Raw genomic sequence first — 13,938 nt, forward strand, 5'->3', positions numbered from 1 at the left:
ATGAGCTGCCCAAGAAGCAAACTGCTTATTTATTTCATATTTTTAATATTTTCCAAATAATTTGTAAAATCAAGTCGAAATTATTTTCTATAATAAACCCCAATAAACCTGTGTTGAATTTGTCATTGGAAACCAAATATCGTCAAGTTTGTTGTCTTCTTTTTTCTTTAACATATAAAATCATAGTTGCTTAAGAAGCAATTTCCTTTAGTAAATAAATCATTCTACCTGAAAATTTTACAAAAAGGAAACAAAACGAAACAGAACTAAAAGAAAAGTCAAACTCAAAATTAAAAACAGTGAAATCAAAATGGCCGCTGTAATTGATTATTGTTAGCGGTTCGACGCCATGTATATTTCGATTTCACTTTGAATGCTTAAAAACTTTATTTTTTGTCGTGGTTATGATAGTATAGTGCAATAATGATGGAGTTTGACGAGATAGTGGTGAAAGAAACGCCCGGCCTTTGCCGGTGTTGTCTCTCCGAAGGTTGTTACAAAGACTTGGGGTCTGAATATTCATGGATGAATGAGACGGAAGTCTACGCTGATATGTTGCTAGAATGCTTTGATATAAGTGTAAGTATTTATTTAATTCATTGATAGTACCTAATGGCATAAAAATCTAGGTTCATATGGATATAATAATTTTTAAGTGGAATCACAACACTGGGTCTTTCGCCTTTACCATCCAGTCCGTAGTATTTCTGTATAATACTATGATACAGTCATTTATCTCCCAAAAACAAACTAAACCGTACAGGATATAAGAAAGGCTTTGCCTTGCAGTGGATTTTGGATAAATTAAAAAAATAAAACAAATCAAAAATCAATGTAGGCATTTCTTTAGTCACCTTTGAGTTTGATAACGGCTTCCATAATTTTCACACAGTCGAGCCTCAAATGAAGCAAACCTTGTATCAAGAGTAATTAACAAAAGGTTTATTTCTAAAAAATATTTATTTCTAAAAACATAAATATGAAAAAGAAAATCATTTTCCTTGGCGAAACCGAACCCGTAAATTAACTTATAAAAGTCCACTAGACCAAAAAGACTATCTATCTAAGTCACCCAATTTGCACATGTTAGTCTGTCTATCAGATGTGAGGCATACCACCATGTTTATAATGCTAATTCTAATTAGATAATGTTTTTGCTTGTTTATACTTTATTGTCCAACTGCTGGGCAAATATCCCCCTTCGATTCTGCCAGCCTGTTTGATCTAAGCTAAATTCTGAAATGTTTAAATATGGTACTACCATTTCATGTAATACTTGAAATAGACTTGTTCATGGATAGCTAAGTGATAAACATTACCAAGGCAATTGAGGGCCACACATTGTGGATTGGATACCGGCCTAGTACCAGCATTTGTGTGATCTATGAATGCTTGTTCTGAATCTGTGTGTTTTGTACATGTAACTTGAATGTTTGGAAAACCCCTGGAACAAAAGTTTTTTGTGAAACATTAAGCAAATGCAGAATGATAAACAAATATTTCAAAGACGTAAGATTGCCTACAACTGCCTTTTAAAGTAATAAGTGTCTTCTGAAGTGTGTTATTACAAATCAGTTCTATGTTTGTGTTGTGGTGAGCAAGTGGATTGGAGATTGTATTATAAATTGTCACTACATGATGTATATTGTTGCCTATCTTCCATAACTGCAATAATGCTATTATACGAGGACATTTTAACTCATTTGGCTTATCTTAGAGCTTATAATGTTGAGTTGAATACCTATTTCAATGACAAGTATTTATTAGTAGTACACCAGTCTTACTATGTCATTACATGTTGCCCAGGTGGTTGAGGTCAGATAGGCAGTCGCTCCTTGTAAAACACTGGTACTTATCTGAATCTAGTTAGACTGGAAGCCGACCCCAACATAGTTGGGACAAGGCTAGGCAATGATATTGGTTTTGATTTCTACCTGAATTGAATGAATTTTGTACTGACTTTATAACTAAAATATTTTGAATTTTCTTTAGCATTGTGTTTTGTACGATAGATAACTAGTACACTTAAGATTTGACTGCATGGATAGCCAATGTTTGAGGTTACCACACCAAACCCACTGTACACTACGTGTCGCGGGTTCAATCCCCGTGTGGCACAAACATTTGTGTTATCCACAAATGCTTTTTCTGAGTCTGGGTGTCTTTGTGCACGCGATTTGTATGTTTATAGAACTTCCCGCGACACAAGGATTAATATCCGTACTGCGGGAGTCGTTTCGTATTAAGTTTTTTTTCAAAACCAGTCAACAGAGAACTTTAATTTTCCTTGTAAAATATTTAATAATGAAATATTTTGATCATAGATAACGCAACACAACGAAGGTCCGAACGGTCCAAACCGTTTAATATGTGAAGTTTGCATCACTCGGCTACGCGATGCCTGCAACTTTAAGAAGCAAGTCTTGGACTCGGAGAAGAAATTCATTGACATGATGGGACGGGGAGAGTTCAGGCCGAAGAGTAAGTAGTAATATCCTGATAACAGTATAATCCTCCGATGCAAGAAAAGGGGTGTTATATGTTTAACATGTTTGTCTGATTGTCTGTATGTGGCATATAGCTTCCAAACGGCTTGACCGATTTTAAGTTACTTTGGTTCGTAACATGTCTTATAAAAATGGGATGTGGATCAGTCGCTCCTTGTAAAACACTGATACATAGCTGAATCCGGTAAGACTGGAAGCCGACCCCAACATAGTTGGGAAAAGGCTAGGCCGATGATGGGGTGTGGAGATTCTCGCTGGTTCTTCTCTATAGCAATGACACGTTGGAACTGCGCAACTAGAATCATCATTATAATATTATGAAAGTGCCTGGAAAACGGCCTACTTAAAATAAAAACTTGATTTTGATTATGGGGGCAACCATTTCAAAGTTGTAAGGGTGAAAATTGTAACTGTATTACTTAATTTTATCTATATTAATATTGTTTGTGATATTCCAGTGCTAATCTATCAGACACAGATGAAGGCTGAGGATGCAGTCGAGGCGGTTGCCGATGATGCTGAAGTGGAATATCTCGAAGACGATATCGATTTCGGCGAAGGTATGGCTTCCATTTTGTTTCATACTTATTTTAGGCACGTTATTTTGTGGGTACCGGCTGTTTTTTATACAGGTTTGAAAGTTGTGTCGGTTAGTTAGAAGCTACTAAGTGTGGCCAGCAGTCTAAGGGGTATCATGTTGCCCAGGTATCTGGGTTGAGAAGGTCAGATAGGCAGTCGCTCCTTGTTAAAACACTGGTACTTAGCTGAATCCCGTTAGACTGGAAGCCGACCCCAACATAGTTGGGAAAAGGCTAGGCCGATGAGGATTTACATTTTAAAAAAATTGCTTCAGGTTTGTAATGAATTAACCTTGAGAAATTGCATTGCTGCAACAGCCACATTGCATTAACCGATCTAATTATTATGCTACTCTTATTTGAATACTAGACTTTCCATTTTGATTTTAGCTAATCAGAAATCTAATATCCTCCTACCCTCATTCCAGAAGACCTAATCAAAGATGAGACGGAGCCGTCAGTCTCCGACATAACTGTCTCCACTCTACCGGTAAAGGGTAAACGCGGGCGGCCCCGCAAGAACGCGCTAGTCAAGCCAGAGAAGCGATTGAAGACCAAAGTCGATGATAAGAAGAAAGTCGTGGCTAAAGGTAGGTTGTTTTACTGATAACAGCTGTTTTGGAGTGTGTGTTCTGATTTGTAGTGATTTTATTAACGAGAGCTAGTTATCCCGGTTAACTTCGTACCGGTTGATGATCTTCTTTTAATATATAAAATTCCCATGTCACGATGTTAGTTACCGTACTCCTCCGAAACGACTTAACCGATTTTTACTTAATTTTAGACGCGTATTCAGTAGGTCTGAGAATAGAACAATATCTATACCCCTTAAGTGTTACAGGTTGCTTAAACTAAAAAAAAATATTTTATTTTTTGGACGAAATTTTTTGTTTCATTTTTTTTATAATGTGGCATTAAAAATACATTCAAATAGAAAAAAAATATATTTGGCAAAACAACGTTTGCTGGGTCAGCTAGTTATTTTATAAACGAGATCTAGCTGCCCCGGTTAACTCTGTACCAGTTGATGATATTAAAATACCAAGTAGGGGCTCTATAAAGTTTGCCTTTAAAATAAATAATATTCTAATATTTAGAAATGGAAAAATCAGTTTTCTTGAATAGTATAATAATACCACTAGCATATTTACGTCCCACTGCTGGGCACAGGCCTCGTCCCGTATAGGGAAGGTTTGAGCACTGATCACCATACTAGCTCACTGCGGGCGATTTCAGATTCTAATGTTAGGAATTCAGGTTTCCTCATGATGTTTTCCTTCAACGTTTTGTCAGTGGTGTCTTAGATTAATTCAGAAAGTATTGCAAGTACAAAAGTTTAAAAAAGCCATTTGCCTGCGTCAGGATCGAATCTGCACATCGTGCATAGAACCGCAAGGCCACTACGACATGTAGTATTTTTTAATTTACTTGAATCAGAACACACACTCTGTAATTTGTGTACTATATTTCTGCTACAAGTAGTAGTAAGTCAATTTAAATCTATCTAGACTTTTTTATATGTGATTGATCTATGTCGTTTCCAAATTGATAAATAAATCTTTTTCATGTCTAGAAAAGCATTTAAAAAAATATCTGTAGCAATAATGTAGTATTTTTTAATAGTGTTTTGAAAGGCTAAATCATTTTTTAAGGAAAGCGAGCTAATTTTGTGTGAAATAATATTCAAATTACATGACTAAAAAACATGGGCTGATGTACCATCATCTTTCAAAGTAAGGCTCTTGTCAAAATCTTTTTTTTTTTATTTATTTATTTTATTTAACAATTCATGTACACGGAAAATACACAAAAATATGGGATATGAAAATACATGTACAAAGGTACTGCTTATTTCTATAAGAAATCTCTTCCAGCAGACCTGCGAAAGGAGAAGAAAATTAGAAATATAGACATAGGTGCACAAATTTGCAAGAGAGAATAATAAGATAATAATATATACTGTGTATGTTAAAGGAAAAGAAATAGGAGAGCAAAGATAAGAATATAGATAATACATACTAGATAGTGACACGAGAAAAACAATATAAAAAAAAAGAAACAAAACAACATAAATTAAGAGGACAGGTAATGTTCCTTCACTCGTCTCTTAAATATTGAAATAGAAGGAGAGTTACGTATGTCAGGCGGCAGTGAGTTCCAGAGTCGGACTGCATGCACAGAAAAGGAATAGGAGTAAAAGTCCGTGCTGTGAGGATGGAACTTAAGGAGGGTTTTGAGGTGGGATCGACACGGAGCGTCAGGAGGCTTAACATAAGAGAAACGCTCTCGCAGGTAGGATGGATATTGAGGATTATGTAGGATGTTGAATAGGAGACATAATATCCGAGTGTTCCGGCGAAGTCGGATCGGGAGCCACTTGAGATCCTTGCGGAAGTTGGAGACGTGGTCGTACTTACGTAGCCCGAAAACAAAACGTATGCACAAGTTTTGCAAGCGCTCAAGTTTGTTTAATAGCTCCTCAGTAGCATCTAAATAGCAGGCATCGGCATAATCAATTATTGGCTGGATCAAAGCTTGTGCCAGCGAAATTTTAGTTTTTATTGGGAGAAAAAACTGCAAGCTTTTGAGGGAATGAAAAGCATGATGAACTTTGCGACTAACATCATTAATGTGCGTACGCCATGATAAGTTGGAGTCGATTGTTACACCTAGATTTTTGGCTGTATCGGAGTAAGGAATAGGGATACCATCAAGAAATAACTTTTGGAGGCTGCGGCTCTTTTTTATTTCAAATTGGCAGTTTTTGGCAGTTTTAAAACGTTACATTACTGATTAGTTGTACGGTTCCAAAGTGTCATTCTTATGTAGAAGAACCGGCAAGAATCTCCATTTTAACAGAGATGATAACTAAAAATATATTCACTCCTTCAGTTAGATAATTTCAAAATATAAGAAATGTATTTTCCTTATTCTGAACAACAAAAATTTACAAAGATTAACTGCTTTAAAGTAGGAGATGCACGCCTTTAAAAAGAGTCCGGTCTCTTCTCATGAACTTAACCCGAGAATGAAAAGATATATGTACTTACTAGCTGTTGCCCGCGACTTCGTCCACGTGGTTAGAATTTTCCCCGTCTTTTCCACATTTTTCATTATATCTTCGCTACTATTAGTCGCAGCGTGATGTTATATAGCCTATAGCCTTCCTTGATAAATAGTCTATTCAACACAAAAAGAATTTTTCAAATCGAACCAGTAGTTCCTGAGATTAGCGCGTTCAAACAAACAAACAAACAAACAAACAAACTCTTCAACTTTATATATTAGTATAGATACTAAGGCCAACGAGACGAGATAAAAAACGTAAACAAGCGGACCGATACTGAGTTACAATGCGATGGATTATTATCCCTGTCCTTATCACTCGTACTCGCATATATGGCGTGAGTTGGTCGAGAAAGCAGTCAGTACGGCAGTTGTCAACATTTGGTCCGCCATATTGTGAACAAGTTCATTCCTTAATTTTTGACAAAATTCGAACTTTGTAATAGTTTATTCGAATATAAATGTCATGAACCCCTGAAAATTTGTTTACATTCTTTATCTCGTCTCGTTGGTCTTACTATACGAATATTTAAGTCCTTAAAAATGATTTAGCCATTCAGTTATATGTGTTTTCCTTTATAATATTATTACGTGTTTTAATTGACTCTGACCTGCATCTGATCTTAAACATATGCAAACTATTTTGTCATCTAACTATTTATTTATTGACTGAATATCTCTTCAACAAATTGAATGATCTGTTGTACAGATTACAAACTTAAACAATAATATATGAAATTGAACTAAATATTCTCAATACTCAATACTCAATCATTTATTGCATTCCACAATGTGTTTTTTAGGTGGTAAATTATAAAATATGAGATCATCATGGACCCTGTCGGGCACAGCAAAGTATTTTTAAGATATTTTGTCTCCCATCGTATTTTTATTACATGAAATTATTGCAATGATCTTTAAAATTTATAAAAAGCTCGCAGCTCTTAAATCCGTGGTCCAGTATAAAAACAGACTTAGTATAATACGCTATGCTAAACGGTCACAAAGCGTCCAGGGCAGCGGGATTGTTCGAAACGGTTACTATGGCCCCGGTACACGAAGGGCAAAGGAAGGAACATGGGTGGTTTTAGTCAGTAGAAGTCTGACACTGTTTTCCCCTCAACCCAAAGCGGAAGAAGTCAAAGATTTCTCATCCGAAAAATAAGCTTTTGAAAGACATTGAACATTTTTTTTTTATCTAGCCCACTGTATCCCACTGCTGGGCAAAGGCCTCCCCCAAATTCTTCCAAGATTCTCTATTCTGGGCCTCATTGAACATTACCGCGAGTAAAAGAGAGACAAGTTATAAGATCTATGGTTGTTTGTATTAAAATTTATTTATTTAAATATAACTTAAACCAATAATAAACGTGTTTTTAGTGTTGTGGTAACAATGCGGTTTCATATTCTATGTACGAATGTGATTTTACAAAAGAAAATCGTCGAAACGGATATAAATTTCATAAGTATATACGTTTTTGTCGTTGACACAATAAACATGTTAAAAACCATTTCTGTCACCGCCTCTTGAATAGGTTTTTGTCTTGTACATCCTTTATCTTTGGGTATAATCGTTTGCGGTGTTCGCCACATCGCTCGATTGACTGCTGTGGGCGGGGAAGGCAAAATTAAAAAAATATATGGACGTGTATCATATCTGAACTGGGGTGGATTGCCGCTGGTAGATACCTCATCACATTTTAAATCAAGTTTCTCAAGACGGCCTTAAGTATAAGTTATGCCGTGACAGAAAAGAGTTTCCCAAAGCTGATTAGTAATTTTTTTGAGAACGGTTTATACACGCCTATTTATCAGAGGTATCCTATAGTTTGATGAATTTAATATTAGGGAGGAATTAAAATCTTTAAGCACTCTGGTTTTATGCTGATGAAAACCTGCATTGAATTCAGTTTGAACTCGGACTCTTAAGAATTCTTTGTCAATCTCTCTTTTATATTTATCATCATTATCATCAGCCTTGAATAACCCACTGCTAGGTACAAACCTTCTATTTTTGCAATTCTCCACTGTGTCTTGCCCTTCGCATCTGTCCTAATCCTAACATCTTATTTATACCGTCTGCCCATCTTATACAATATTTGTTTATTTTTAATCAAAATGTCTTATATTAATTTAAAATAAAGTTAATCTTCATCATCTAAAATTAGGAGTATCTAGGAACTAAACTAAACTAATATTTACATTTTGAAAGCTATATCAATATAAAAAGAAAAATATGCATTATTTGTTTATTAGATGTGTTGTTAGATATTATGTTGCTTCGCATTACTATAGTTTATAACCAAACATAGGTTTATCAAAATAATCTCGTCTAAAATTGCGTTCTAATCATAGATTTAAAAGTATTACTATGCTTGTCAAAGGAAGAAACTGTCGAAGGAAATGTATAATTTTAACTTAATTTATAAACAATTGAAATGGACTAAACCGTATTATCATTAAAATATTTTTGCAAATTGTTACTACGTACCACAAGACTACTTATCAAGAAAATGGACTAACGAAAGCAAATACCCCGAAGTATTCGAAAAACGCAGAATCTCATACAAAAATTTCACTTTTTAGGTACGAAAATGCGCTCGGAGGCATCGAGTAAGTCCTCAATGACAGCCACTAGACGAAACAAACTAATGAAGAAGAACGCTATAAGCATTCTAGAAAGTTCCACAGTTCTTCCTTTCAAGTGGCACAGACAGAACTACCTATGTTTCTATTGCCATTTGAACTTTAAAGACACGACTTTACTCAAAGATCATACGAGAAATGAGCACCAAAAATCGAATATTAAAGCCGCTGTTTCGTACTTAAGGAGGGACGAAAAAGTCAAAATCGATGTCTCGGTCATCGAATGTCGAACTTGTAAAGAAAACTTTGACAATCTAACCTCTTTGATAGACCATTTGAAAGGTCTACACAGTATAAAGTTTACAGAGGAATGCGGGTATGGTCTGATACCATACTTTTTGCATAACGATGTTTTTCACTGCGCGGTTTGTAAGGAAGAGTTCCAATATTTCATGAAACTGAACCAACATATGAATGTGCACTACGGGAATTATATCTGCGAGTTATGTGGCAAATCGTTCCTAAGTCAGGATAGACTGAGGTGTCATTCTTTAACCCATGGATCTGGGTTTCGTTGTAACAGCTGCCCAGAAACCTTCGATTCTCTAACGAGAAAAAACAACCATGAGTCTGAAGTACATAATATAGATAAGCTACTCAAATGTTTCTTTTGCACAGAAACATTCCAAAATTATAGCCAGCGTAAAAGACATCACAATTTACAGCATGGCGTCAAAATACCGGAATATAACTGCCCGGTTTGCGGGAAAATCTTTCAAATATTAAGCAAAATGAGAGTCCATTTGAAAGAGGTACATATAAGAGAGAAAAATTTCGCTTGCTCGATGTGCGATCAGAAGTTTTTCTCCAAGACTCATGTGCAAAAACATATGGTCAAACATTTTGGGGATAGGGTACATGAATGTAATATCTGTAAGAAGTCATATGCCAGGAAACAGACCTTAAAAGACCATATGAGGATACACAGTAGCGAGAAGAAGTTTATTTGCGCCGTTTGCAGTCAGACCTTTGTCCAAAATAACAGTTTGAGGTTGCATATGAAGGTCCACCATCCGGGGATTACTGATTAAGTTAAGCTAATCGATAGAAACCTCGAAAAAAATCTCACGGGAATATAAAATCGGGATAAAACCTATCCTATATGACAATCCTGGTTATAAACTATCTGTGTACAAAGCTTCATCTAAATATGTTCAGTGGTTTTCGCGTGAAACAGGAACAAACATCCATTAATTCGGTAGATAACAGTTTTTTCTGTATCAGGAAGCCATATCAATATAACATTGTATTATCAATAAGAGTAGAGTTTTTAATTTTATATACTAAGCAAATAAATCAGTATTGAATAAGTAAGTTTTCTTATTTTTAATTACAAGGTTTTTCAATTACACTAACATTGTAAATTACTATTATATCGACAAAAATAATAATGATTCTCTAGTTCGAACGAGTTTTATTCTTATTTCGCGGGGTCCTTCACAAACATTCAAGTCACATGACGTCACGCACAAAGTCATCCAGACTCGGGACAAGCGTGGATCACACTTACCCGTGTCCTACGCGGGGAGCTAAACATACATGTCGTTGGTTTCGCGTGGGGACCTCAACTCGTCTATGCGACGGTAAATCGATACTTAAAAATAATGATCTGAAAACATAGAAAACGATTGATTTTCTGGAAGTCTGGCTTTTTGGAGTCGGTTTATCATATTCTATTAAAACAAAAATGAGTTATTCGCCTGTCAATACTAGTGTTCAGCACTGTGCTTGGATTTAAATCTCGTTACCAGTAACAGTCATGATCAGCTGATTCGATAACATATTGCACTGATTAAGTTTCAGAAACCTCAGGTTCTTTATATTTTCTACACAACTTTAACACTCAGTCCCTCTTTGCAAAAACACTGATAATTAGATTAGCATACGGTTAGACTGGAAGCCGACCACAACAGATTTTGGGAATAGGCTAGGATAATGATGAACTTTTACATAACGCCATCTAGTCTCAAAAATAAGCAAAGCATTATATACAAAAGTACTAGACAACTGATAAACATACTTATATATTTCTATATACATCCATAATATTGTTAAATTACACCCTGATAAGTCTCCCTGCATACCACACAGTTGACTTGGATGGAAATCAAAACTCCGGTATAGCAGTCAGGGCCACAAACCACTAGACCAATAGGTCAGTCGACAACAGTTTGAAGACAAGTTACATTCCTCCAACCGCTAACGCTTTTGAGTCGTTCTAATGTACTGCATTGACAAATCAAAGCCACACGTCACTTGTCGAAAAGGAACATCATTCTTAGACACCACTTGTGAAAAGTTATTTTTTAAAATTATGCAGGGACTTTGAATACCTTTGATTGAGGAGCTCGTGGCTAAGCTATAACCGCATAAGTGAATCGATCACAGGTTATGCTACGCAGACGCGATTGGTCCGTAGATGGGTGGCCATCTTTGTCATAACGAGATCCTCCGTGTTTCGGATGGCACGTTAAATTGTGGGTCCCGGCTGTTATTCCTACATCTTTGACAGTCGTTACTGGTAGTCAGAAGCTTGAAAAGTCTGACAACCAGTCTAACCAAGGAGTATGGTGTTGGCCAGGTAGGCAGTCGCTCCTTGTAAAACACTGGTAATCAGCTGAAACCGGCTAAACTGGAAGCCGACCAAACATAGTTGGGAAAAGGCTAGGCCGATGATGATGCAGGGACTTTGATATCAAGGAGGATTTTAATGGAGGCTTAATACTGATTCAAGTTCCGATAATCAGCTTTAGAATTAAAGAACCAACTTTAAATGTACCCTAACCACAGAAATAAAACGTTATATGAAATGAAGTAGAACTTTTAGAAAACTTGTCTATATATATTGGGTACATTTACAGTAGAAAAATATCTTTGCAGGTATAAAAACGAAGAAATACAACGGAACAGAATCGTCGTCGATGAGACGGCGGCGAAATCTACAAATTATATTCAACAGCACTTCAATAATACCCTTTAAGTGGCGCGGGAAGTATCTTTGTTTTTATTGCAGTAAAGATCTAGCTGAATATGCAGAGCTGAGAAAACACACGAAATCTCATGGTGATTGCTCTATAAAAGACCATTCGCTAAAAGTTTTAAAAGGAGGTCAGAATATGGAGATCAAAATCGATATTTCAGACATCACTTGTGAGATCTGCTCCGAACCTTTTCCGAGTTTAGATGAGATCGTAACTCATTTGTTCGTTAAACATAAATTGGAATATGACAAGACTGTTGAAATGGCTATCGAGGAATATAAGTTAATAGATCTAAGTTGTAACGGTTGTGACGAGAAATTCACATATTTCGGTTACCTTGTGTCACACGTCAACAATAACCATCCCAAAAAATGCCTAATTTGCGATAAATGCAATCAGAAATTCAATAAAAAACGTGACTTGTTTTCACACATGAAAAACTATCATCGGGAAGGCGGGTACCAATGTGAGATGTGTCCACAAGTCTTCAACTCCCTAAATATATTAAGAAAACATCGAAATAATAGGCATATGACCCGATGTAATATATGCCAATTGAAACTACCCTCTGCGGCATTAAAACAGAAACATATGGATTTGGAACATCCAGACGACGGCTCCTTACAATGCGACGTCTGTTATAAAGAATTTCACACGAAACAGGGTCTCAGAATGCATAACAGGAAATGCAAAGGAGAGGATCTATTTGATATAGCGATAAAAAAAGAAGAGTGCGTTATGGATTTAGATCAGGATTACGATGAAGTCAAAAGGCCGAGTGTCAAACAAGTTAGAGAGAATATTGTTACTGTAATAAACATGTCCACAGCAATACCTTTCAATTTCTATAAAAATAAGTTTAACTGTTTCTATTGCTCCAAGGATTTCCCTGACTCGGATTCGATGAGAGAACACACAGTTATGGAGCATCCTGTTTGTGATGTCAAACAAAAATGCATAAGGAAATGTAGGGAGTCGGTCGCGTGTGTTAAAATCGATATCTCATCACTTGCCTGTAAAATCTGCTTCGAATCTCTAACGGACTTGGAAAGCTTAATAAATCATTTGATAGAGAAACACCAAGCTAATTATGACAAGTCTATAACAACTTGTCTTCAACCCTATAGATTGATAAAGGACCACATGGTTTGTCCAAATTGCCCGAACGAGGTCTTCAGATTTTTCGGTACCTTACTAAAACACATGAACAAGAAACACACCAACAATAATATAATTTGCGTTTACTGCGGCCAAACTTTTCGTCGCGACCAAAACTTACGAGTCCATATATGGCGGCATCATAGAGACGGCAGATTCAAATGCAATATATGTGGAGCTGATTGTAACATCCCATCAAGATTATACATGCATATGGCGAGAGCGCATGGCGTTAAAGCAGCTAAATGCCCGAAATGTCCAGAAAGTTTTGCCACGCAATATCTAAGGCAAAAACATTTGATCGAAGCACACGATTCCGGCCACAAATGCAGTTACTGTGGCAAACTTTTCACACGAAACTCTTTCATGAGAGACCATATACGAAGGACGCATTTGAAAGAAAAGAATGTTGAGTGTTCTATTTGTAATATGAAGTTTTTTAATAATATACTTTTGAGACGGCATATGGTTAAGCATAGCGGTGAAAAGAATTTTCATTGCGATGTGTGCGGGGAGAGATTCTTTTGGAGGAAGAGTCTTAGGACTCATATGGCGAGGCATAATAAGCTTAATGCTGTACAAATGTAAACCAAAACTTTTAGTAAAAAGCAAACAATATATTTTATCCATTGTTAAAAATAAAATCAACGAATTACTTTACATAAGCTTCACGGGTTAAAATTCGAAAAGTCAGGTGCGGTTCTGAACCTACGACTTTGACTTGGCAGTCCAACCAGGTCATACCACTAGGCTTACTTTACTATGTAAAATACTAAATACATTTATACAAAATGGAGCATTTAGGTTATTAACAAGCTCCATGAAAGTGTTTTGTATCCTACTCTGTAGATTCACAAAACACTCTTATTGATGAATATTGCAGATATACCTAAAGATTATAAGTCAATATGATACTTTATGTAATTTTTTGATATAAAATTGCTACACTTTAAAAAAGAATATCAATATGCAACCCCTCCTTGCACTGTCTTTGCTGCTTCA

General features: G+C 36.0%; 1 protein-coding gene across 9 annotated transcripts in view; it reads left to right on the top strand.

Moving 5' to 3' along the window:
- The first annotated feature begins 101 nt into the window (after nucleotides 1-101).
- The window catches only part of LOC113505460 (gastrula zinc finger protein XlCGF57.1-like), a 33,131-nt gene continuing 19,294 nt past the window's right edge, over nucleotides 102-13,938 (top strand). For 2 of the 9 annotated variants that reach the window (XM_026888158.1, XM_026888157.1), the window contains exons 1-4: nucleotides 116-579; nucleotides 2,325-2,481; nucleotides 2,966-3,067; nucleotides 3,514-3,675. In XM_026888158.1, the coding sequence (XP_026743959.1) occupies nucleotides 424-579; nucleotides 2,325-2,481; nucleotides 2,966-3,067; nucleotides 3,514-3,675 (577 nt within the window). In that variant the 5' untranslated portion in view covers nucleotides 116-423. Of the gene's footprint in view, nucleotides 580-2,324; nucleotides 2,482-2,965; nucleotides 3,068-3,513; nucleotides 3,676-8,737; nucleotides 9,908-11,677; nucleotides 13,901-13,938 lie in introns of those variants that run through there. The other 7 variants (XM_026888152.1, XM_026888159.1, XM_026888154.1 and 4 more) reach the window with 7 other exon arrangements.

This window comes from Trichoplusia ni, chromosome 26 (genome assembly GCF_003590095.1).
Source record: "Trichoplusia ni isolate ovarian cell line Hi5 chromosome 26, tn1, whole genome shotgun sequence".
NCBI classification, from domain to species: Eukaryota; Metazoa; Arthropoda; class Insecta; order Lepidoptera; family Noctuidae; genus Trichoplusia; species Trichoplusia ni.